Raw genomic sequence first — 26,273 nt, 5'->3', positions numbered from 1 at the left:
TGTTTACATGAACTAACAGTCTATCCCCAGCCACCACACCTTTAATAGTTAAAGTGCAGAAAGACAAAACAGCAACAGTATGATGCAAAACTCTCATTATAAGCTAAACCATGAGAAGCAAGTCTCATAGCCATTCAAGTAGTTTGGCCCAAAAGTGTTGATATTGGGCAATCAGGGTTCAAGGAGGGCATGGAGGCCTTATAAATAGTGGGTTATTTTAATTTAGAGATACTTTGTTTACTTTGTTTGGTCTACCAAAGTTTGCCAAAAGATTGAGCCTAGATTACTGACCCTGGAATGCATACACATGTGGGGGCAACTTTTAACCTGATGACAAAACTTGCTGGTAGCCAGGACTGCCCACACCCCACAATGACACTTTAGAACAAAATAATAAGGTTCTCTGTAAAATCTGTAGAAGTAAAAGGCAAGCTAAAGCCTGCATATTTGGTAAAAAAATGCTCATGAAACTGAGATGATGAGATAAAAATAGTTCAACACCATCCTTCTACCTCAACAGAAGAATGGTGTGCATGTATTATACTGGCAGAGGTTCTTTTTCACATGACACTGTACAAATTGCTTGGAAAATATAAACATAAACATAAACAATATTCTATTGTACCATAAGACAATAAGAACTCCAACTCCCAGGATGCAGCGCGGTCTCCTTGGTTTTAGGCTCGGGTTTCCAGCGGCTGGCGTGATGATGTCATGATGAAAAGCGAAGGAAAGTCTGCAATCGGAGGAGGAGGAGGAGGCGGAGGGAGAGAGAGAGAGAGAGAGAGAGAGAGAGAGGGAGGGAGAGGGAGAGTGGGAGAGGGAGAGAGTGAGAGGGAGAGAGATAGAGAGAGAGAGAGAGAGAGAGCGAGAGAGAGAGAGAGAGAGAGAGAGAGAGGGAGAGGGAGAGTGGGAGAGAGTGAGAGGGAGATAGAGAGAGAGAGAGAGAGAGAGAGAGAGAGAGAGAGAGGTAGGTTTACAATAACGGCTTGTGTAAGAATATTAAGGGCAGCCTGGATGTGTTTGGAATAATCGGCGGACTGGGGTGAATCCCCTGCTTTAGGTGAGTGTTTTTACATTGTATGAACATGACTGTAATGTTTAGTAGAGGCTGGATGAATAGTAGAACTGACAGGCTCTGGAAAGCTTTCTGCTAACTGGCTAACTTAGCAGGATAACGGATTGCCTGCTGCTCTTGGTTTTTCTTTGCAGGTCTAGAAGGGGCATTGCTTTTTGGGGGGTGACTAAAAACAGAAATTATATACAGCAGGATAAAAAAAAAGGCGATTTCTACAAGTGGAGAAGGCTTGTCTAAGAAAACAGCAGCCCTGGTAACAGAGGTTTTAATAAATCAGTGCCTGATGCTGAGGAAATATAGCTTGTTTAGCATTCTGCAGCTGGGATATAAAATCAAATTAAACCTGCTGTGCTAAATATTTATATAAAAATAAGTGACCAGGGTTGTTCTATTATTATTTGGTTGCTATATTTTCATATTATTATACTATAGCACTCTGAAAATATGCTTATACCTTTTACTTAAGAGGTGCTTTTTTAAACATTTAAAGTGATCGTCTCATGGAAAACAGACATGATTTATTAATTTTTATCAGTAAATATTTGTCTTCAGCCCTCTGTCGATTCGGTCACTGCTGGACTAAACTGTATGAATAAGCTGTTTTGATTTTGCTGTTGTTGTGATGTTACAAAAAGCAATACATCTGCATGTAGTTGGCTATCCAGCTTACAGCTGTTTAGCCACGCCCATTCTCCGTGACGTTATAAGAAGTGTTTCACCCCTGGCTTTTCTTTGAACGAGGCTTGAAACAGGTAACCAATCAGGTCAGAGATAATTTGACTATGGCATATTTAAAGTCATTTTTATTCACAGACAATAAATAGATATTGGAAAACAATCATGTAAATATGGATTGTGACTGTTTTCTGTGCATAAAATCCCACAAAATGTATAAACGGATGTCTGTGTGTAAAATGTTACAAAAATGTAGGCTATTGCGCCTTTTTAATCCAGTCTCTACAAATATTTCTTAAGGTTGTTATTTCCACTTGTCTACTGCACTTCTGGAGAGCATAGTGTCTCTGTGTTGCCTAGACTTGGCTTGGCGAGTCTTGTTAGGCCCCTTCTTTATGCCCCTCGCTTCTTTATTGCAGTCCTCTCAGCATCCTGCCATAGGCCTTGGCAACCAGACCATTTAAACACATGCACAGAAGGCTCTGCCCATAGCAACACTTCACTTAGAGAAGGGAAAGGAAAACAAAAAGGGGACATGTTGCCATGAAAACAATGGCGCATTTTATCTGACTGATTAATGAAGTATTCTTAGACAAAATTACCCATTAATTTAACAGCTGACATGTCAGCTTTTGCTTCTTTCTTTCTGTGATTACTTAGAAAGTCTGTATCATGGGACTTCTAATGTAAATACACCATTCATTAAGGTGCGAAAACAGCCTTAAAATTCTGTTTGTGTAATGTCACAAAATTAAACACATTTACCTATTCAGTATAAATATAGTTATTTTGGCGCTGCCTACAAGCAGTCACACAAACATCTTGGAGATTTCTCATGAGTAAGAAGAGACTAGAATATAGTCATGAAAAAAAAAAATAATTATGGCTGTTTTTGGTGCAAGAAGCATGTTGGATACAACTAGGCCCTTTAAATATCACTGACATTTTTACAAGTACCTTTCAAAGCTAATTGTGGAAGTGAGAGGTTTTGGTAAAGACTGATGTATAATGGTTGGGAAAAATCACAGTCTGGCTTTATTAAATATTCACATGCAGCAGAAGTAACAGAAGACCTGGATCATTTGATGCTGCCATTGCAGATTTTCCCGAAGCTGTAATTTTCAGTATTTTCCCTATCATGTTAAGCTAAGATCTAATGGTTCCTAACAGCCCTACCCCCTTCTCTTTCTCAGCTAACTGTGACCATGGAGGATTATGATTACCTGTTCAAAATAGTGCTGATAGGAAATGCAGGCGTGGGCAAAACCTGTCTCGTCAGACGCTTCACTCAGGTCTGTCCTTATATTTCTTGTATGTTTAACATCCCAATGGAAAGTTGTTACAGAACATATTAATGTGTTAAAAATGAATGTAAGACATAAGCATAGTCACTGTTATATTATGTAATTAAATCACATTAAATGTTGTAATTGATTGTTCACCATTGTACAAGTGAGGTATTCCTTTAAATCATAAAAAAATCCTTGTGGTGCATTATGAGTCTCCCTCAGGCTGCAGTCTCCTACATGTAAAACAGAAACAGTTGGCCAGATTCATGCCCTTTTAAAACACCTAATATAAACTTGTAAAAAGAGGTTTAACATTTGGTTGGTGGCTAATGTATTATATGTAAGAATATCACAAGAAATGCTAATTTATTTTTTATATTTTCCATTTCATTTTCATGGTCTAGGGTCTTTTCCCACCTGGCCAAGGTGCCACAATTGGGGTTGATTTCATGATCAAAACTGTGGAAATAAAAGGAGTGAAAGTGAAGGTATGTGTTTGCCATTCATTGAGAGCAGCTTTTGCATATTTTCATTAAAGTGGTACAGGCTCAAGGTTTACCTACTGCCATGTCCGGAAAGCAAGTGAACCGTTTATAATTCTCCAAATGTCTATTAATATACGACTTAAAATGTGTTCAGACCAAGTCATTATCAAAAAATAAAGACAACATTCATTCATTTCATTACATTTTATCCAGAGCAATGTTGTAGTGCGTCCAGAGCCTACCTTTACAGAGCACCAGTCCATCACAGAGAAAAGAACCAAATAAAACATAACTCAAACAATAATGTATCCAATGTTACATACAGAATATGTAAATGTATCATTTTGGTGACACAATTGAGCAGCAGTGATTTTAACAAAGCTTTTTTTTGGACATTTAAACAAATATTTAGGTCTGTGCATCAGCTTTAAGGAATGTTATTCCATTCCTTCTTACAGAATTGATTCTGTGCTGTGGATTTTCTTGTTTTAAGCCCACATTTTACAGACATACCATTAATTGTTGTTAGATTAAGGAGTGCACTCTTGACTACTGGCTTTATGACCTGCTTTCAGTGCTCATGGAAAGCTGTCCTGACATTTCACTGTAGAATTTCCTGATACAATTCCAAAATCCTGGCTTCATCTAGTGATGACAATAGGGAACAAACCATGACACTGGATCAGGTTGCCTTTAAGAAACTGTAAGGGCACCTATGTACTTCACGGCAAGCTGTGGCTTTCTCCTTTCTGCCATTCTATACACCCTTTTGTTCTGAGCTTGCCTGATGAACTCACAAACATTAACAGTGCAGAAAAACCAGTGGATCCCTTGAGTTATTTGTGGTCTCCCAGAATTTTATTTGCCTTGATCTTGGAATGTAACAATAATGTTGATTTGTGCACTCTCTGTTTGAGAAACAGAAACAACTTTCCTCCAGGACCAAGGTGCTACATAAAAGACACACACAAGACTAGATAAAGTCCATAATGTAAACGTGCAACAAATGCAATACAAGTACAATAACAGTAAACAATAAATACTAGGGAAAGGAGACTGTGCAGATTTGACAAGTCAAAGTTCACAGTGGGAGTTAATGTAAGCAAAATAAAGTACAGTATAATACAGTATTGATATTGTTGGGGGAACCGAAATATATACAACAAAATAATAATAATAATAATAAACAAATAATAAATAAGGGCGGCACGGTGGCGCAGCAGGTAGTGTCGCAGTTACACAGCTCCAGGGACCTGGAGGTTGTGGTTCATTTCCCTCTCCGGGTGACTCCAGGCAATCTCCCCGGTCCAAAAACACACGTTAGTAGGTGGATTGGTGACTCAAAAGTGTCCGAAGGTGTGAGTGAATGCTCTAGACCCACTGCGACCCTGAACTGGATAAGGGTTACAGATAATGAATGAATGAAAAAATAATAAATAAAAGAAAAGAATAATTAAAGCACTACATTAGTTAGTAGCATATGGATAGCAGTGATTGTCAGCTTTAACAGTCCTTCAGTTCGCATCAAGTGTATTTAAAGTGAATAAATGAAAATAGATCATTGAATTTTCTGAACAGGACTGGTGTGTGTATGTGTGTTTTTTCAGTCTGATAGCTTGGGGAGAAGTAGCTGTTCTGGATGTGAGGGCCCAAATGTTTTTATATATTTCCACATCGTACGAGGGTGAAGAGTGTGTGTGGTTGTCCACAGAGACACTGAAAATATTCTCAGCCGTTTTCAATATCCTCTGCAGGGACTTGCTCAGGAAGCTCTTGATTGTCCCTCTGTAGAATATGGTGAGGGTGGAGCCGTTGCAGAAAGTAAATATCCTGCTGGGATTTCTTGGTTATGGAGCTGGTGTTGAGGCCAGGTGAACACAGAGGAAAGCTCCTGACATTCTCCACAGTGGCGCAGTCAGTGTTCAGTTGAGAGTGATCCAGCTCTTCTTCTGAAGTCAATGCACCTCTCTTATGTTTCATCTACGTTCAGAGACAGGTTGTTGATATTACCCCGGTCCGTTAGTTGTTGCTGATGAGAATGACTACGGTCCTGTCATCAACAGACTTGATGATGTGATTTAAGATGTGGATTCCCGCACAGTTGTGAGTCAGCAGAGTGAACAGCAGCTGACTGAGCACAGACCTGTTGGGCCTCAGTGCTCAACGTGGTGGTGCTGGAGATGTTACTTCAGAGCCGGACTGAATGAGGTCTCCTAGTCAGGAAGTCCAGGATCCAGTCACAGAGGGAGATGTTCAGGGTCTGATCTGGTGCTGAGGAATGATTTTGTTGAATGCTGAACTGAAGTCTATTAACAGCATTCAGACATAAGGGTCTGTATTGTTCAGATGGGTGAGAGCCAGATGAAGGATGGTGGCTAAGTTGAGGTCCGTTGATCGGTTTAGATGGTACGCACACTGCAGGGGGACAAATGAAGGGGCAGCAGGGACTTGACATGTCCTCTGACATACTTTCACCAAGATCTGTGCCCTTTTTGATAGTGAAAACCCTAGTTAATGTTTTAAAAACAGTTTTAGATTTTTTATTATAATTTAATTATTAGTTTAGAGGATCACAACATTTTCTTACCAAGCCATTAAATATTGGGTCACTTTATACATCAGTAAACACATCAAAATAGTGTTTTCTTTGTCTATTTATTATGACCCTTTATCTAAATGACAAAGTCTAAATGTTTCACTTCCTGGATGTCAAGAATACCATAGGTTTTCTGTGCATAATGTTTTTATTTTGATTATATTTGTCTTTTTAAACAGATCATAATTAAGGATTATTAGTCAATAATGTGAATGATTACCATATATTAGTTACATCAGAAATCACAAATGACACTCCACCCATTTTAGCCCACTTGCAGCAGATGCAGTGGAATCTAGGCTGGCTACTCATTGATGCCTGGTTGCGCTGCTAAGTGGCAGCATTGATTCTTTGATTTTCTGATTTGTGCAGCTCCAAATCTGGGACACAGCGGGCCAAGAGAGGTTCCGCTCAATCACACAGAGTTACTACCGCAGTGCCAATGCTCTCATCCTCACCTACGACATCACCTGTGAGGACTCCTTTCGCTGCCTTCCAGAGTGGCTGAGGGAGATTGAGCAATATGCCAACAACCAAGTGGTGACAATCTTAGTTGGTGAGCGTTCAAAGTATTTACAGTGTATCATTCTATATCTGTAAAATGGGCACCAAGCAAACTGGATTATCTAAATATATACCAGTCTTACTTTCCAGGTAGTTCACATGACGTGGTTGTTGATGTGACTTGGTAAATGCAGATACCACATAAAGGATATATTTGCAGTGTTTCTTAGTTTATATATAAAAAAATCGCCTGATCTTCATGTATTCAGAGGAGCTTTCGCTTTAAAGGTTTACTATGTATGTATTTGTTAACGAAACAATCAGCTAATCACGGAACTTAAGCACAAAGTGCTTTTTAATATCGCCATACCGTAATATTTTTGTTGTACCTTAGGTGTTCAGGTTCTGTCTATCAGGCTCAGGTGCTGCAGGGTTTCCCTAGTCGCACAATCATATATTGATCAATCAGTTGCAGAAATGAAAAACTGTGTTAACCAGAGGACGTTATGAAAGGGTTGAATGTGGATTTAATGATCTGTTCTGATTCCAGTTTAGTAGATTCGTTGTGTTGTGTTGGCTGAAAGCTAAGCTTATGTTATATCCAACAGGAAATAAGATTGACTTGGCTGACAAGCGAGAGGTCCATAGACAGAGAGCAGAGGAGTTTGCCCAAGCCCAGAGCATGCTCTACCTGGAGACATCTGCCAAAGAATCCGACAACGTGGAGAAGCTCTTCCTGGACCTGGCCTGTGAACTGATTCGTGAAGCCAAGCAGAACACATTGGACAACAATGAAGCTGCCCCCATGCCAGGAGAAGGAAAGAACATCAATTACCTAAGCTGCTGCAGCATTAACTAGGGAATCTGGCTGCAAATCTGGTGAAGGGCTCTGGCCTCTCCCCGCGGAGAATGCAAAGTGGTGGTTGATATTGACGTCCTCTGCATACTTGCGATGATTACTCTTTGCCACCACAATGGAGATTTAGGATACTTCTTTAAACCTTATGCGAACCCACTGGGGTGTTTTTTAAAACTCACTGTACGTACAGAATGTCAAGAGGAGAAAAATGTATGCTGCTGCCACTGAAGGGAACTGAAGCCCCTAAATGCTTCTAAAGGCCTTGTAGGTGTGATTAAATGAAAACAACAGGCCAGACAATGAGATTTTATGTTCTTCAGTATAACACTAAAGATGTGTAAGCCAATGCGTCTGCGGTATGAGAGATTTGTGCAGATATGCGGGTCTTCACCAGCAGGGTCTCTTCATTTGGAATCATAGAAAATTTGCATCCCACATAATGACAAAAATGACAATGTTGTGGAATGGTGGCATCCCCATAATCTAAAGTGTTGCTCAAAGCAATGAGCTTGTTTAGTTTAGTTTAAGACTAATGATGTCTTCAGAATGTGCAACAAAGTGAACATCTTAAAGGGTCAGCAGAAAAAAGACAAAGTATCAGTGCATTATGGAATGTCATTTACATGCCCTGACATGACCAAGTCAGATCACTTAAAGCAGTGGTTGTCAATCCTGGTGGGCCTCTGCCGAGCATGTTATAGTTTTCTCCTCGCTCCATCATGCCAGCTTCAACTTTGGAAGGGAATATTAATTAGCTCCTTAGTTGCATCAGGTACGTTGGGAGCAGGGGAAACTCTAAAAGGGCAGTGGCCTACCAGGACGAGTTTTGAGGACCACTACTGACATAAAAACATACAAATTTTCTTTGGGGTTTTCACTTGATTTTGTTATTGTTTAAGTGCATTATGCAATCTCAGAGGTCTTGCAGGTTTGAAATGCATTTTCAGCATACATCAGACTAAATTAACTGTACACCTACTTGAGTACATTAAGTCCCAGAACTTGCATTAAGCTCCTATTCCATTTTAGATGCAGGCTAAAATCCAGTGGAAGTCTAGTGCATTTCTCAGCTTCTCCTTCTGTGCCTAGTGCACTTAAAACAATTGAAATCAAAAGACAAATTGTAGGGAAAAAAAGAAAATACATTTTGTGCATTAATAGTGTCCTTTATGGATAACGTTATAGTAAATATAGTGTTTAGTTATGTGCAGTAATACAATTTTTGTTGCTTTGGCTCTGTACTCCAGCGTATCTCACTAAGATGTTGAAGTGCAGTTTTCCCATATTGTGTAAACCGAGTAGGACTGGCTCTTTAATGCATTCTTTTTCCATGTTAAGAGATGACAGCTAATGGCACAGTTGTCAGTCTTTTGTTTCTCTTGTCTTTGCTCTGTACGATCATGTTAAGAGGGCTAACATATATCATTTTTTATTTACCTGTTACTAGTTGTGGCACAGTGTGTGTCACCCTGTGAAGGACTGGCGCCCCCCCCAGGGTGTGTCCCCTCCTTGCGCCCAGTGATTCCGGGTAGGCTCCGGACTCACCGCGACCCTGAATCAGACAATGAATGAATGAATGAATAATTGTGACACTTGCATTTAATGTTTTGTCTTATTATAAGTTTCTGTATAATCTATATGCAAGCTAAGCAGACAATTAAAAAAAAGAAATCAATTGGAAAATCTGAAATTCATGCAATATTTTGACAGCTAACACATTAGATTTGTTATAAATCAGTAGGTTTGTGTGCATATATGCATTAAAAACTTAAATAAAGAGAAAAATACACAAACCTGAGTTCAGTGGGTTCACCATAAAATGTATAGTACTGAGAAAGCCCAAGTTAAAAAGTGAATAAAAAGCTGTGACATCTGCGACAAGTTCTTCTGGAGACAAAACATACATAGCTTTATGTACCCGAGTAGATAAAAAGGAAACGGAATGTGATCCTTATCTGTGTCACACAGTGGAGGTTATGTCATGGCTCTGCTAGAATTATTGATTATGTGGCTCATAATGGCAGCCGCAGCATAATTTCTAGAACTGTACAGGAACATCACCGATTAAATACCACATAACTCAGTGAATAATGTTTTGCTGTGCAGTGAGACAGTGGCTACAAACAAACTGTTCTACAGTATTCAGAGCCTAAAAAACACGATGCTCTTGACCAAGTCAGTCACATGAGCTGAAAACCCTTGTGTAGTCATTTTTTTACTGCATAAGACAGAAAAAAGTTCCTGAAAACAAGCAGGAACTGAAAGCGTCTCTTTTTAAAAGCCTGGGGTACATCTTCTTTTTTTAGCATTGTTTTGTTTCCATGTAATCAGGGTTTGTGTATAAAATAAGTCGAATATTGGCAGAGTTTTAGCTGATGTACAAAGCCAAAATGACAATAATTGTAATAGTTCAGTCCATAAATATGTTGCACAATGTATACAGAAGATGGCCTGCTTTCACATATATTATGCAGTAACAACTCAATTCCTGAAACATTACTATATTTCTCATGTGAACTTTCGGTTTGTTTGCGTACTGCAGTGATACAAGCGTAAAAAGCAGTTTTATTTCTGTTAGAACCGAGTAGAATCATGTGTAAAACTGACAGTCATTGTGACATGCCTGTGCATGTTGGATGACTCACTAGAATTAAATCCCTTTCATTTGAAATTTCCAGATTATCACCAAGCTGAAGAGGCTCCATTTCAGGAAGTCCACGGTGCTGTACCGTTTGGGACTTTTACAAACATAATTTCTATGTTTTATATTACAGAAAATACTATATTGTGCAGATATAACTGATATTTACAAGTGAATTCCCCTGTGGCTTTGGAATTAAGGCTATGTACCTGCACAATGTCCTTATAACTCTTTCACCTTTATGTAAATGGATATCATAGGTGGTCACATGCCCAAATGCCCAAACTTGAAGCCTGTGGTACCCAGAGGGCCACTAAATACCAAGCAGATTTCATTTATGGTTTGTTTTGAAAGTGCTGGCAGTATAGAAGAGCATTACTATAATGTACCTAATTTGCCGAGCCTGAAGTCACAGTCAGAAGCTTGTTGATTGCTGTTTAATAATCTAACACCATTTGCATTCCAACGTTAGCCTTGAAAAGAGTAGTCTCTATGATGTTTTAGTTTAATTCTGCCTTTCCCCCACTTTTTAACCATTATTATTAATGTATTATACATACAGTGGGAAGCCTTGTTTATTTAGTGAAGCTTTGGTACTGTAATCATGTGTTACAACTTTTGACATGGGAGTGTGTGTGTGTGTGTGGATGTTACATTCTTTCATCATCAACACATTTATGGCACAGTATAATTTTTTTCCCAACAATGTGATGTGATAAAGTATGATTTTGTTCCCTGCCCACTTTTTTATTTTTATTTTTTATTTTATAAAGTGTTTGTTGTGCATCTTGATTTAGTCTGAAAATATTGGAACCTGTACCTCCACGTTTGACTTGACTCCTTGGTATGGTTGTTTGACTCTGTATTACAATGGAACTGTGAATTTCATCTTTTAGATATTATTCAGTGTTTCCCTTGCTGCTAAAGAGCATTTTCATTATTTTTCAGTCAATGTTTCTTTAACTAAATTCATATATCTACTTCACGTGTTTTGAAGGCTTTGCGTCTTATGCCCTGTGTGATCTGTTACATGAATTCAGACATTTTGTGTAGTGAAGCTCAACCATTCACTAAATCCACTCCTGCTTAATGAAAAGGATCATTTATAATTTCCAGATGTTTTGCTTTGTGCTAGCCTTTTGTTATATATTTTTAATTATTTTTTTTAACATCCATGCCTTTTAGCTGTTATGGCCATATTTTCTATTAACACATTTTATTTCAAAGTGACAACCTTTTCTAATTTTGTATATAGACTATTTTTTTCTATACGTTTATGTCGTGCCATGCACAATATGCTCTCCGTCAGGTAATTTGTCTAGCTTTATTTTACAGATATTTGTCATATTGTAACATTTTGCATTGTATACAAGTGGGATTTTAGCCCTTTCTTTTATATGTGTTAGCCCCTAATTTCCAAAATAGTATTATAAAATTTTACAGGTTTCTTATTCTAATTACCATATTTTTATGAACCATTTCATTATGAAAAATTCTTCTTTAAAATTTTAATTTTAAGTTTGTGAGTGAATTTGTTGAATATTCCATTTTTAGTGACTTTTTGAATAGTGAGAAAACCTGATCTTACTCAAATTATGTCAAAAGACCTGACCTTTACAGTAGTACTACCAAATTTCATGTTTTAAAACAAGATACTATGTACAGTTCTGATTCAGTATCATGTTTTTTGTTACTTCTCACTGTGTGTAGGCTGCAAGTCTATATAAAGCGTCCCAAATAAACATTACATTATAGCACTAATATTGTTATGCACTGCATATTTTCATCTTTTTTCTTCTTCTTCTTCCTCCTTAAAACAATTAACACTGTGACATTTGGCAGAAGCCTTTGTGTATAGCAACTTAGAATGTAGTCATGTTACAGAGATGGAGTAGAGTTGGAAATCTGGCACAGAATAGGGTTCTTGCCTGGTCGGGGAACTCAATGCTTCATGAGCAACAATGTGACTCTAATTACACTAGGCTAATATTTTTCTTTTCTTTCTTTTTTTGTGGTCAGTATAACCTCTATTCCCATCACTGTAGTATTGACAATAATATTAATTATTATGTAATAATACATTAAATTGCCAATTTATTATCCTCTAATTTCAATTAATTCAAATTAATATGATGAAGTAAATCCAAAACTAAGTGAGAAATGGACACAACACTACAGTGCACATAAACTTGTATATTAGCCTATTAAGTCTCACTTTTCACATTAATGTTGTAATTTTCAAACTTGTTTTTAACACCTTGTTGGAGCGGGGAGGTATAAGATGTAAGTGTTATATTGTTCCGGCCGCACTGAAAATTTGATATGTCCGACTTCAGAGAGTGTTCTGTGGTGCCTCCTGGTGGGAAACTCCAGGTTTTTTTTTAAATATAAACCGACACTCAAGACTACAACTACCATCAGCCATTGCGCGCACTTCAATGAGCGTTTAGCTATTTAGTTGCTAAAAGAAAATAGCCATAGTTCCAGTCGGGTATTTTAATAATATTTACGTACACATGCTATTTAGGCTTTATTACCCCCGCTAGTGGAAAAAACGCTAAAAAATAGACAGTTTTTACTGTCTGTGAAATCCTGGTTCATGTTAAGGTCTTTTTCTCAGACCCTATCGAGTTAATATATCGCAAAATTAAAAGGAATGCTTAGAGGAGGCAATCTTAAAACTGATATTTTGACATGCGCACTTCGCTAAATTGGCCTCTTATTCGTCGTTTTCAGATTATTATTATTATTATTTGCTAAAAGTTGTTGCTTTCTCGCTCATTTGCTTACTCGAATTTACCGTTCCACCTTAAGTGGTGCAGTTGCAGAAGTTTCATTCTAGCGCCTGTCTGCTGCACTATTTAAGGTGGAACGGTAAATTCGAAAACCAGCTCCAGGTTATTGACAGGTTCCTCCTTCTTCCGTTCGTGCGACTTCAGTCAAACAAAACAAGCTCATCTCAGCTCACTTCTCTTTTCCTTCTCCTCACCTTCAGACATGAGAACTATAACTGCGTGTAGATATTTATCTCTCGCTACAAGTCTACTCTTACTTTCCTCAGCGTGTTTACATACAGACGCCCTTAAAACTCCACATCTTCTGGGTAGACATAGGGTCACAAGAAGTTTCTCCCAGGTCTCTGACCACAGAGCCGTTTCTTACAAAACTTTATATTTTAATCAGCAGGTAAGTTTTCACTCACTTTTCAGCTGTTCTCTTTCACCGCTGCCAGTCAAACACTCATGGGGTTTTTATCACAATGCGTTGACAAACCGAGCTTGTTGATAAAGTGTACATGTGGCAACTGTGGAAAAATGCTAGACATTTTATAATAGACTTCTAAGTGAATAATATTTTGGCATAACACTTTTAATGTCTAGATAATGCTGTTTATTTTACAAACACGCTTTAATAAAACCAAAATTCTGAAATGAAAAATATTTTAATTTAATTCATAATAATATATTATCGCATGTTTTACCTAGTTAACATGTCTGGTGTTTGTTTTATTATTATTATTATTATTATTATTATTATTATTATTATTTTAGTATGCTAGAAGACATTATGTGAATGAAAATATCAGTCAGTGCCATGGTTAAGTGTTTCTGCTTTGAAACGGGATTGTTCCAAAGACTCAAAAAATCAAATTCAGGTTTCTGACATCACAAACCTAAAGATCCAACCAACCGTTGTAAATTGGGGCTTTCAAGATGAAGGCAAGAGGCAGAGCTAAGAGCTAGGGAAAAAAGGTTTAATAAATGACCTGTGGAAGACATTAATGTACATATTAGGACATGAGGATATATATACACACACACTAATGTATAACACTCATCTGCTGAGTCTTTTATTGTCAGCTTAAAACCACTTGTATCTGCTTTGATTAATTATAAATAAAATCAGATTAAATGTAATTGATTTTCAATTACAAATGCAAATACAAATCCCCATGTCCCAGATCTAGGTCTGTTGGTGGTTTGCTCGTAGAATACAACTGCGTTTCCTCTACGGATTTCCTTAATTTTCTCCACACATAATCTCTGCTCCACTGCTTTTTTTTATTGTGTCTGCTGACAATGAGCTTTTCCGGTTTGCCTACTAAGTAGAATAGCAAATCCATAAGAGTTTTGGCACCAGTCCTGCTTGGAGCAGCATATCACCTGGCACTGGCTTTGTGCCAAGAAAGGTTTATTCAAATGAAATGAAATGGAAGTGAATTTTAAAAATCCTTTTGGCATGTGCTTCAGTCAGCGGCAGCACCACAAGCCTTGTGTTAAGAAGATTTCTAATATTTCTTTGACATGGGTGATGGAACAGAATGAGGGATATGATGCTTTATACCTATCATTATACCTTTAATGATTTTAATAGTGCTTCAGAAATCATTTGTGGAGAACATAGACATTTGTTTTTTAAAGAGTGCGTGAGAAAGACTTGCACAGGAAAAGCCCATCGTGTTTAAGACAAAAACAAGCCTGCAGACTGGACTGTGAACGCAATTACCTTGTGACCTGGACATAACAGATTGAAGGGAATTGTTTAACAGCGTCTATTCTGCTCGTACAGCTTCACAGTGCCAGATTCATCCGCCAAGCTTAAGGAAGAGTGAGGCCATTTCCTGACCTTCTTGCTCCTTATTGTCTTGTCTTTTCCCTTTGTCAGCACTTAACAGGTTGTAATCAGTAACTGATATCCTACCTGAAAACAGCTTTTCAAGGGCACTTTAGCTGACTAATGGCTCTAAGGAGAAACGTTTCTACTAAAACAAGCTGGTGTTGGTTACAGAAACGGGAATTCCAGTTATATTCCAGTATATCAGAGAACTGTAAAGACGTCAACAAAGGCATTCAAGTTTGACTGAGTCAGTGCTGAGAGGTCCTTATAGGAACCAGACGTCTTACCATTTTACAGGTTTAAATATTCCCATAAATCAGTAATAACCTTTTGCTAAATTGTGAATATGCACCTTGACGTCCAAAACATTGTGTTTTGTTTCTCCAAAATGGAACCCGAATGTGTCTAATTTGTTGCACACTGACATTGTATTTTACTTCTATTAAAGCAACTCAGAAAACTGTAGATTCACTAAAGGTTTTACAAACAAACAAACAAATAAAACAAAACCCCAAGAACCTGATTTTATTTGTTTGTTTTGATAATCCCTTGTAAAATACCAGTAAGTTTCTCTGCATTGGACGCTTTCACATCAAACCATTGTGAATCATGGAACTCCCCTTTAACACTTCTTAGTCCAGTTTTCAGCTGAAATATCATGGCTATCATTTCATAGACGTATAACGAGGTTTCAGTCTTTTGCTGTGAATTAGGGATCTACAAAGAATGTATATTATACAGAAAATAATTAGCAGAGCATCCATCTTGCTCTGATAAACTCAGTGTTTGAATGCAGGGGTTTTCCAGTAGAAATAGTGACCAACAGACATCAGAAGAGAGAAACTGAAAGCAGAAGCTGGGTTTGATTAAAGGAGAAGTCCCTGTAACCAGTGATGGGTATATTTTCACTTATATCTGGTGGATGTGCAGTAAACTGAAGCAGATGATGTTGAAAATAGGCCAAAAATAGTAAAATTTATTAGATCGAAGTGGATATTTAAGACTTCTGCTCATCGGTACAGTACACAGACTTGTTAGTGACCACCAGGTGGCGCCAAAGATCCAATCAGTTTTGTTCACTTTAGTTCTTTTAGGGACAAGCCGGTGAGGAGAGAATCACCATGTATTAACAAGGATTTATTGCAAGCAGTGTTTTAAGCTGAATGTAGGTTTATCTCTGTTCACTCAAAACACTCGAGTGACACCGAACCCCGCAGAAATAGGTTATTTTTATAATGAGATTTTGTAATTATGCATGACTTTGAAGTGGAATTAGTCTTAAAAGCATATGAAAACAGTGACAGATATTTGACCCCAAGCCAAGATCTGACTGTTGGGAGAGTGAAAATTCTGTCCCTGGGAATTTTGGGTCATTGTCTCATAAAATTTGTGCCCCACCAACCCCCCCCCCCCTTTATTAAACCCTAAAGGAGGTGGGAGAGTGTTTGGGAAAAACAACAACAAAAGAGAACATTCTTTATTTATTGGGTGTTATTCAAGAAAGAGGAGAGCGGTGCACAAACACAGTGGCAGTTTTGAGAACATACTTTAGTCCCCTCCTCTGTGTTTTCCCTAAATGTGCATTGAGTGAATACGTAGGGATGACAGAGGATGAGTTCTGTGACTGAATAAAAGGACGTCACAGGGCTGGAGAAGCCGGAACTAATGTGGCATCCCTGAGGCCTGGCAATGGATTTTAATACAAATTGAAGCTAATTATCCTTGCATCCTCCCCCTGTGGTTTTCCACTTGACAAAACCAGGATGGCAGAGGGCCACATCACCAATGAGAGCACACAGGAATAACTACATTGTTTCAAAGGCTGTACGTCATGTCTGCAGTTGTGTGAAATTAGTTTTTTCATTGATGCTTCTTGAGATTACTTCTTGAGATCATATTTGTTGTGTTTTTTAAGAAACAGCTGAGAGAAAATAAAGATAAAATGACACAGCTTACCTTATCACTCGGGCAAGATGTGCCAGGTGTTTTTTTTAAAAGGAGAGACCTCTGTATCAACACTACTGTCCCACCAGAAGAAGAAGAAATGTTTATACATTTGCCATAAATAAGAAAATTGGACAGTTCTGAAATAAATATTCTATGTCTTTTTTCAGATAGATCACTTTGGATTTTTGGAGAGTGGCACATTTAAGCAGAGGTACCTTGTCAATGACCAGCACTGGCATCAGGAGAATGGCCCAATTCTGTTTTACACCGGCAATGAAGGAGACATCACATGGTTCTGTAACAACACTGTAATTATGACATTTTATTTTTTCCTTCATATATTTAAGTTAAAGGGTGGCACAGTGGCGCAGCAGGTAGGTGTCGCAGTCACACAGCTCCTGGGACCTGGAGGTTGTGGGTTTGATTCTCGCTCCGGGTGACTGTCTATGAGGAGTGTGGTGTGTTCTCCCTGTGTCTGCGTGGGTTTCCTCCGGGGTGACTGTCTATGAGGAGTGTGGTGTGTTCTCTCTGTGTCTGTGTGGGTTTCCTCCGGGTGACTGTCTGTGAGGAGTGTGGTGTGTTCTCCCTGTGTCTGCGTGGGTTTCCTCTGGGTGACTGTCTGTGAGGAGTGTGGTGTGTTCTCCCTGTGTCTGCGTGGGTTTCCTCCGCGTGACTGTCTGTGAGGAGTGTGGTGTGTTCTCCCTGTGTCTGTGTGGGTTTCCTTTCCTCCGGGTGACTGTCTGTGAGGAGTGTGGTGTGTTCTCCCTGTGTCTGCGTGGGTTTCCTCCGGGTGACTGTCTGTGAGGAGTGTGGTGTGTTCTCCCTGTGTCTGCGTGGGTTTCCTCCGGGTGACTGTCTGTGAGGAGTGTGTTGTGTTCTCCCTGTGTCTGCATGGGTTTCCTCCGGGTGACTGTCTGTGAGGAGTGTGGTGTGTTCTCCCTGTGTCTGCGTGGGTTTCCTCCGGGTGACTGTCTGTGAGGAGTGTGGTGTGTTCTCCCTGTGTCTGCGTGGGTTTCCTCCGCGTGACTGTCTGTGAGGAGTGTGGTGTGTTCTCCCTGTGTCTGCGTGGGTTTCCTTTCCTCCGGGTGACTGTCTGTGAGGAGTGTGGTGTGTTCTCCCTGTGTCTGCGTGGGTTTCCTCCGGGTGACTGTCTGTGAGGAGTGTGGTGTGTTCTCCCTGTGTCTGTGTGGAGTGGTTTCCTCTCACGGTCCAAAAACACACGTTGGTAGGTGGATTGGTGACTCAAAAGTGTCCGTAGGTGTCACTCCAGGGCGTATTCCCACCTTGCGCCCAATGATTCCGGGTAGGCTCTGGACCCACCGTGACCCTGAACTGGATAAGGGTTACAGATAATGAATGAATGAATGAATGAATATTTAAGTTAATTTCTTCATGATTGTTGAAATGTGTGGTTATGTAAGGTTTTCTAAAGCAAATTTCACTGCTGTTATATTTTCGTTATATTCATATACACTTGTCTTTACAGTGTGCTGATAACATACTTGTGTAGTGCTTTTTATATGTGTCTTTATTGGTTGTAGGGCTTTATGTGGGACACGGCCGAAGAGTTGGGAGCTATGCTGGTTTTTGCAGAGCATCGCTACTATGGGGAATCCCTGCCATTTGGAAATCAATCCTACAGTGTATGCCAGATATTATTTATTTATTTTTTGTAATGATCATAGCTATTTGAATCAATATACTGTAATTTTTTGTGCTAAATTTCAGAATGCCAAGTATCTGAACTACTTGACATCAGAGCAAGCTTTGGCGGACTTTGCGGTGCTGATCAAAAACATCAAGATGACTTTTCCTGGAGCCCAGAATAGCCCAGTCATTGCCATTGGAGGATCTTATGGTGGAATGCTGGCAGCATGGCTGAGGATGAAGTACCCCAGTGCAGTTATAGGGTAAGCATATCCTTATGGTATGGTATATAGGTATGACATTACAGAAGTTTATATTGCCATGCTATGGACTGGCATTCCTGTCTTGTGCTCAGTGCTTCTGGGTAGGCCCTGGACACACACTGACCCTGAGCTTGATAACAGTTACGGACAATGACTACAGTGTATCTTTGGATTGAAATATATATATAACAGGCTTGAAGTTCTAACTTAGTAATATTATCTTGGCTGAATGGCATCAAATTTTCACTGAAATATTCCAATATCTAGTGTAAAGCCTCAGAAGAATTAGCTGTTACTGCAGCAAAGGAAGAAACTACCTACTAATGCCCCTTATTTTAAAAGAAAAAATGTATGACCGGGTATCAGCTTTTTAGATATATGTCTTCAGTATCAGACATATATCTACACAAATTTTTTATTTCCGGCTTAAGATCAATACAAGAAACAAAAGAATATGAATAGTGATCGTCTGTTTTCTTTCAGTGCTCTGGCTGCATCTGCACCTATCTGGCAGTTCACTGATATGGTGCCCTGTGGTGATTTCTACAAAATAGTTACCAAAGACTATGGGACTCCCTGCAGTAATAACATCAGGAGGTCATGGATGGCTGTCAACAATGTATCCTCAACAGGTTTGTCTGGAGGTGAAACTAGGGGAGTATTCCGCAAAACAGGATGTATAAATTAGCTAGATAACTTAAGCAAAAAGTTGAGGATTATTTCTCTGCTCTTTGATTTCGGGATTATGTTATATTGGTAAACAGAGAAATCTTACTTAGTGGAACACTGCCCCTCCCAGGTCTTTATAAATCCTTGTGTGCTTTTTGACCATATCTTTTTAAATGATAATTTGTGTATAATATCCATTAAACCACTGTTTAATTACTGAAAGGTGTTCCAGAGGTGGCCTCATCTTGCAAAATCAGAGTGTTTCCTCTTTCTAACTTGTTTCTTAAAGAATCTTGCTTTGATTGAATGATCCTAGATGAGGGTCTCCAGTGGCTGTCAGAGGAGTTTACGCTGTGCTCTCCATTGAAAAAAGTGGATGTGAACAGCTTTAAGGGCTGGCTCCAGGAGACCTGGGTAAACTTGGCGATGGTGGATTATCCTTACGAAGCCAACTTCCTCCAGCCGCTCCCAGCCTGGCCTGTGAAGGTACTGTACATTGAACTGACTTTCACAGGTTGTCATTTCATCACAGATTATTCTGTGTTTATGTTTTGCTCAAGTTAAAGATAATGAGGAGCAAGGCTTGTTTATGAGTCTGGTACAACAAATGCTTTTAAGCCCAGAAACACTTTGCTGTAGTTGTCTATACATTGTTTGTGTTGTTTGCATTTTTTAACGTAATCTCACTGCTTGTACTACAACAGAGTTAAGCAAGAAAACAAAAATAAATTAACTGTTTTTTCAGTGAAGGACATTTTTTTTACACAGAATTACCCCAAGCAACATGACTGGTGTATTCTGTTCCCCCTTCTCCCTCACACCCGCCCCAACCCCCCCATTCTGAGATTATGTCCAGGATGCTAGAATAAATGGATCTTTTTAAGAACATGCCTTACAGTCACAGATGAAACAATGCCCCCATGCCCCAAAGGATAATACAAAAAATTGAGCCACTTTCTAACATTGTGGCAAGACTCTAAAGCAGCTCAGCCTATGTGATTTTCTCTGAAATGAGTCACTCATTAACACTGCCGATAAGGTGCAGGCTTTTGTAATTGCTTGTTTACCCTAGAAGCATCATTAATATTTATAAGGTGCTGGTGTTGAATTTGTGCTTTCTCTTTGATCAGTTGCTATTGGTAGTTCCCTATTCTTTAACTCCCCTTTTACTACTAAGCTCCCTATTGAGAAAGTCTTTCAGATCTCCGAGGTGTTCTGTGCAGGATGTTGAGTTTGATTCTATATATATATCAAAGAGTAATAGAAGCATTTGTATTCTGACAGAGTTTTACTGGCTACATGATGAGAGTTGGTGACATAAAAAAGAATTACAAAGTTATTGGTTAGTAAAAACAAATTAAGAATTAAGAACAAAATATATTCTTGTTTAATTCACATTGTTCACCCATTGATTAAGCATTAATTTCATATTATACATTGAATAAAATGTGTAGAAATGAAACAGATATAAGGTATATACTCATTTTAAAGCAAACTGCCTATTTGCGCTATAGAAATGTGCTTAGTAAAATGATTAATAAAGGGATTTACTAGTCTTTATCCTCTTGATTGATTTAAGTGGTATGTTCTTATATGGATATGTTTAAAATGTGGAATTATAATGTGTCTACAAATCTATTATATATTTGTATATGTTTATTTAGTCTGCAATAATGAGACCATTTTCTGAAAGTTTATAAATAAAATATGTAAATAATAAATAAATAATAAAACATTATGTAAAACATAGCATTTGGTTTTTACAAAGTGTTCAAAATTAGATGTAAAAAGTCTGTCACTGCCAATCAAATCAGGCACGGTGTGTTTTTGAATAAATCTAGCTCTGACAAACAGAGTGTTCATTTATGAGCTATATTTTTTGGCTTATATCTGATAATGTATGGGACCCCTATGAGTGTTTAAAGCGGTTTAGACAGTGGGTGCAAAGAGGGGGCCTTTTAATGACAAAGCTAATGTGATTATGTGAGTGACTGTGAGAAGGGGGCATTGAGGGCTTAGAGGAGGGAAATCTGTTGGCGGAGATGAATGTATAAGCCTAATCCCATCTGAAAAGTAGAGAAGATGCTTTAGAGAGCCACTGCATTTTTTGTTATGGTATAAGTCTTAGCTTGGACATGTCTGTAGCGTACCTCGTGCACAGAACACCTCCTCCTTTAAATCTCAGACAAAAGCCTTAGCAACAAACTCAGTGCTAACTCTACTCCACTTGAACGGTTAAGCTACAGAACACCCAAGGTCTGCCTCATGTTTATGGCTGTAGAACCCTGTGAGCATCACATACACATAGACCAAAAGCATATTCATATTCAGTGTTGCAGCTGCAATTTTGTGTTTCCTTTCAGGGATCTCACAGTTAATTAGCTTCCACTGTTAGAACTGTGCTTTATGTATTTTGAGCACTGTATCTGAAGCATGTATTTCCCTGAGCTGGCTTTGTATGCCTTGTCCTTGCTGATCTTAAACAATTCTGGATTCTTTGTGTCAGCTCTGAAGCAATAAATTCTACTTAAGCACAGTTCTCTTCCACACAATTTCACATGCAAATCAGATTCCACAGGGAAAGTGCTGGAAACCTTTTTTTTGTTTGTTTGTTTTTCTTCAAAATAAGAATTTGGTAACACTCAATAGAAAGCTGAACATTATTTTGAGAGATTTATTTATTTATTTACACATGAATACTATAATAAGAAATATTTAATGCATATTTTCATGCATTTATTCATTTAAAAAATAATATTAATTTATTTTAAAATACAGGCAAGTCCTCTCTTAGCAGGTGCAAACTAGTATAATGAAATATAAAATATTTAGCACAGGAAGACTTCTGTACCAAATGTAATGTTTACTTATAAGAGATTGCCTTTTGACTTAAAAAAAAAAACAAAAAAACAATACAAAACAAAAAAAAAATCCTATGGTTCAATTCATACCTGAATTGTTTGGATGGGAAGAGAGGTTGCATCAGTAATTTAAGGCAGAAGGTTGTAATGCAGTCTTTTCTTGTATGAAATTATGTAGATTCCTTTATGGATGGCTCAGATTTGACTTTTATATATTACAGTAATAGATTTATAAAACATACAGTACACAGTGCCACACTGATTATTGAGTAAGTTTATACACTCAAAGTGATTGATTGGAAAATAACGTTAGCTCTTTAATACCTAGTGGAACCACTTTTAGGGGATATACTTTCAAACAGTAATTTCTTCAGACGCTTTCATTTTTCCTGAGTAGTGGTAAGCAGCTATTTTGACTTAACACTCACTGTTTATTTTTAAGCAGTATCTTTGAGATATATTTGTTAAATAGCTCTCCGGTTACAACACGGCGATTCACTGAAATTGATGTCAACCCACAGACCTTGTTTTTTTTTTACATCTTCACTGTAAACCACCATCATTTGTTGCAGGTGCTGAGGTTCAGATGAAAAAACTCAACTTTCTGTCCCTTATTTTGGGATTCCACAGTATGCCCTTGGACTCTGTTGTACACTGGCTCTCAGGAAAATAGCAAAGATGCTGAACATCTTCCTTTTTTTAAAGAAGTGATTTTCCAATTGTAAAAGCTTACAACTGGAAAATCACATCTTTAGAAACTTATTTGGAAACCTTCTTCAATCTCATTAATTTTAAGTACCCTTTAAAGAGTTCCTTAAAGAGAAATGTGTTGTGAAGAGCAGGCAACAGAAATGATGCTTTGTGTTGTTTCATACTGTATTGCAGAGCAAATGTTTAGTTTTAAATGATTGAACATCTGATCATCACAGTCCTACAGACTGTAATATATTTTTATCCAGTTATTTAGTATAGTTATGGTGATGTTAAATCATATTTTAAGGGCCTTTCATACATAAATACAAATGACTTTCTTCTAGATGTACATTTTAGGATATACTCAGGCCACAGAACTGGGTTTGAACATCAGACTGTGTCGTTTTTTGGGAAGAACACTTTCATGTCTTAGCTTTTATCTGGCCATGATAATGATTGGATAGACATTGCATAGTGAAGTGTGTGTGACAGTAATTCTGTTCCTTATTGCTAGATTATTAATAGTTCCAAACTCTAATGCTGATACAAGAGGAAAATCAGGGATAGCATGTGAGTTCAAACTTAATTTTGGTCAAGCAAAATATAAAGGAAAAGCAAAAAATTGACATAAACACATCCACACACACACAACACATATTAGTTATACATACTTAATTCCTACAAGTTTATTTTAACAATATGTTCACGTAGTAATGTAATGTTTGGCTTTTGATTTTAACAGGTTGTCTGCTCACACCTTCAGTTTAAGACCGATGTGCCAGACAAGCAGCTGCTGCATGCCGTCTCTCAGGCTGTCAAAGTGTACTACAACTACACAGGAAATACAGAGTGCCTCAACACGTCTCAGACTGCTACTGGAAATCTTGGCATCAGGGGTTGGTTCTACCAGGTAGAGCCTCGGCTTCTTTATTCAGAATGTTAACATGAAGAATTAGTCTGTTGCCTGTTTACTGTAGCCATTGAATATTCAGTTGTCTGTAAATGTTTAGGTGCCACTGGTCACATGACAAAGGTCTTGTTGATGTTAAAAATGACAGTAATTTAACATTCCTTCTTCAGGGAGTACACAGGATTTAACATATATACATAAATAAGAATAATGTGTCCTGTGCAGAATTTATGCCTCATTTTTATATTTTTTGGTATTGTACACCTTTGGCAAGACTTCTAACATTTTAGAACTGAGGTTAGACTTGAATTAAACTTTCTGCTTAATGCCATAAATGTAGAAGTAAATCAAATATAAATTGCTATGTCCGAAACACTACCTTCACTGTTCTTTTTCTCCAGGCCTGCACAGAAATGGTGATGCCTATGTGTACAGATGGGGTTCAGGACATGTTTGAGCCTCAGCAGTGGGACTTCCAGGCATTCTCTGATGAGTGCTACGATCTGTTTGGAGTTAGGCCACGGGAGTACTGGGCTGGTATGCTTTACGGTGGGAAGAACATCAGCTCCCACAGTAACATCGTCTTCAGGTGGGAAGTTATTTTACACTTCTGTGGAACACCTTTTAGATTAGGGTTTTTTTAACATGTAGAAGACAAACACGTTATTTTGTTATCTTTGGTGATAGCTGTGACTTTTAAAGGTGCAGTTTCATTTTACCTCATGATTCCTCTTCACATTATAAAATGATTATATGATTATGTCTAAATTATTATAGCCACTTTACCTAATGTGAGCAGTACTTTGTAGAAAAAAAATTAGCAATAATCTCTTGGTTCTCGTTAGTGGTGAAAATGGCTTATTGCTCCCTAAAGGTTTAATACAAATCTCCTTTCTTCTTCTCCTTTCCTCTTGTTACAGTAATGGAGGTTTGGACCCCTGGATGAGTGGCGGTGTTACCAAAGACCTCTCAGACACTCTGGTGGCTATTGTGATACCTGATGGAGCTCACCACCTGGACTTGCGCTATAATAATGAGTATGACCCACAAACGGTCATTCAAGCCCGGGCCAATGAAGTGGAGTACTTCAAACTTTGGATCAAACATTCAACAAGTACACGGTGATGCATTTTGCACTAGATCTTACTTAATCTGGATCAAGAACAGTCATGTCATTAATGTGTGTGTGTGTGTGCGTGTGTGTGTGTGTGCGTGCTGAGGTCTGAGGTAATGGGTTTACTAAACCACACCAAAGAAGGATTGCATTTTTTTGTATTATTTATTTCTCTTTTCAAATAAAGAGAATGAATATGCTATTCTCATGTCACTCAAATGATCATATCATCATGTTTTAAGTTCTTCAGAATGCTTTTGTACATTTGGACAAATTGCACTTTTATGTCCTTCATAATTTCCCTTTTATTGTAGTCCTAAGATTATAATAAACAAAACAACACCCCAGATGCCAAAGCATCCTCAGTGGAATAATCCTGATTATTGGAACGTAAAAAGCAATAATGTAAAATATATGAATGACTAGAAGCGGTTAAATTTGATGGTGAATGATCTTTTCTTAAGGTCTTAAGGATCTCTTATATCCATTCGTTCATTAATTGTCTTTAACCGCTTATCCAGTTCAGGGTCAGAGTGGGTTCGGAGCCTACTCATCACTGGGCGCAAGGCGGCAACACACTCTGGACAGTGCCCCAGTCCATCACAGGGCACTCTGTTATATCCATTCTTTTGTAAAATGACTAAATAGAGTTTCATTCGCGCTGTTTAATTGTTAACACTGCCAGTATGATCAAAACACATAATTACCTAAAAGAAAATCATGCACTGTCTATTAATTAAGACTCCTCTGTACAAAATTCTATTATTCCCTTGGCATCAAGCTGTTTTATCTGGGGTATCTGAGCTAATAATTTGATTTGCAGATACTTCATTAAAACAATAAACTTTCATTTTCCAAGGGCTGGAAACCATTTAATTGCATTGCATTATTTCTTAATGTGGTATTGTAAGCATTACTGATTTTTTTGACAATGATAATGTTGTTAAGGCATTAAATATAAGGATAAATTATACAATTATAGCTTCAATTATAAAGCTATGTAAACGTCCTTTACTATTGAGATCATGTGAATGCAATATCTGTGCCCTGGGTTTTCTGGTTAAAATGTGGCATGTCTCACCGAGTGTTTACCATTACTTCAATAAAAGCTGTTTTGCTAAAAGTTGAAAAAATAATGTGCTTTATATTAATATTTAAACGATTATTCTGAACTGGATTCAATGAGTCTTTATTGTGTGTTTATCAAACATAAGTAGCACCCCTGGCTGAGGAGGTTATGATTAAATCCAAGTCAAAACAACTAATCCCAGTTAGTAACCAGTAGGATGTTTGGTCTATTTCATTTTATTGTGTCTGATAGCATTTAGTTTATTATTAACAGAGTCCTGTTTCTTATCTAGTGTTTCAGATGCTGATGCAGTTAGAAGGTATATAACTTGTCTTTTGAAACATTTTCAGCAAAAA

The 26,273-nt window shown here is 38.0% G+C and overlaps 2 protein-coding genes across 2 annotated transcripts; both read left to right on the top strand.

Annotated features, from left to right (window-relative positions):
- The first annotated feature begins 925 nt into the window (after nucleotides 1-925).
- Nucleotides 926-11,876, top strand: rab30 (RAB30, member RAS oncogene family). Its single transcript, XM_066665766.1, has 5 exons — nucleotides 926-1,063; nucleotides 2,947-3,045; nucleotides 3,447-3,530; nucleotides 6,496-6,679; nucleotides 7,236-11,876. Exons 2-5 carry the CDS (start codon nucleotides 2,959-2,961, stop codon nucleotides 7,484-7,486), a joined length of 606 nt encoding a protein of 201 aa, XP_066521863.1. The 5' UTR covers nucleotides 926-1,063; nucleotides 2,947-2,958; the 3' UTR covers nucleotides 7,487-11,876.
- Nucleotides 11,877-12,562: 686 nt separating this feature from the next.
- On the top strand, nucleotides 12,563-25,962 carry prcp (prolylcarboxypeptidase (angiotensinase C)). Its single transcript, XM_066665752.1, has 9 exons — nucleotides 12,563-13,313; nucleotides 16,859-16,999; nucleotides 18,233-18,334; nucleotides 18,420-18,601; nucleotides 19,085-19,233; nucleotides 19,587-19,756; nucleotides 23,567-23,734; nucleotides 24,136-24,323; nucleotides 24,655-25,962. Exons 1-9 carry the CDS (start codon nucleotides 13,125-13,127, stop codon nucleotides 24,857-24,859), a joined length of 1,494 nt encoding a protein of 497 aa, XP_066521849.1. The 5' UTR covers nucleotides 12,563-13,124; the 3' UTR covers nucleotides 24,860-25,962.
- Nucleotides 25,963-26,273: the final 311 nt, after the last annotated feature.

Source organism: Hoplias malabaricus, chromosome 1 (assembly GCF_029633855.1).
Source record: "Hoplias malabaricus isolate fHopMal1 chromosome 1, fHopMal1.hap1, whole genome shotgun sequence".
Lineage (NCBI taxonomy): Eukaryota > Metazoa > Chordata > Actinopteri > Characiformes > Erythrinidae > Hoplias > Hoplias malabaricus.
The sequence above is the reverse complement of the archived record's forward strand: the minus strand, read 5'-3'. Positions and strand labels throughout refer to the sequence as shown.

Coding starts and splice junctions, on each gene's coding strand:
- rab30 (XM_066665766.1), top strand. CDS start 2,959: ATGGAGGATTATGATTACCTGTTCAAAATAGTGCTGATAGGAAATGCA. Junction 3,531..6,495: donor TAAAAGGAGTGAAAGTGAAG/GTATGTGTTTGC, acceptor TGATTTGTGCAG/CTCCAAATCTGGGACACAGC. Junction 6,680..7,235: donor AGTGGTGACAATCTTAGTTG/GTGAGCGTTCAA, acceptor TATATCCAACAG/GAAATAAGATTGACTTGGCT.
- prcp (XM_066665752.1), top strand. CDS start 13,125: ATGAGAACTATAACTGCGTGTAGATATTTATCTCTCGCTACAAGTCTA. Junction 18,602..19,084: donor TACCCCAGTGCAGTTATAGG/GTAAGCATATCC, acceptor GTTTTCTTTCAG/TGCTCTGGCTGCATCTGCAC. Junction 19,234..19,586: donor CAACAATGTATCCTCAACAG/GTTTGTCTGGAG, acceptor GAATGATCCTAG/ATGAGGGTCTCCAGTGGCTG.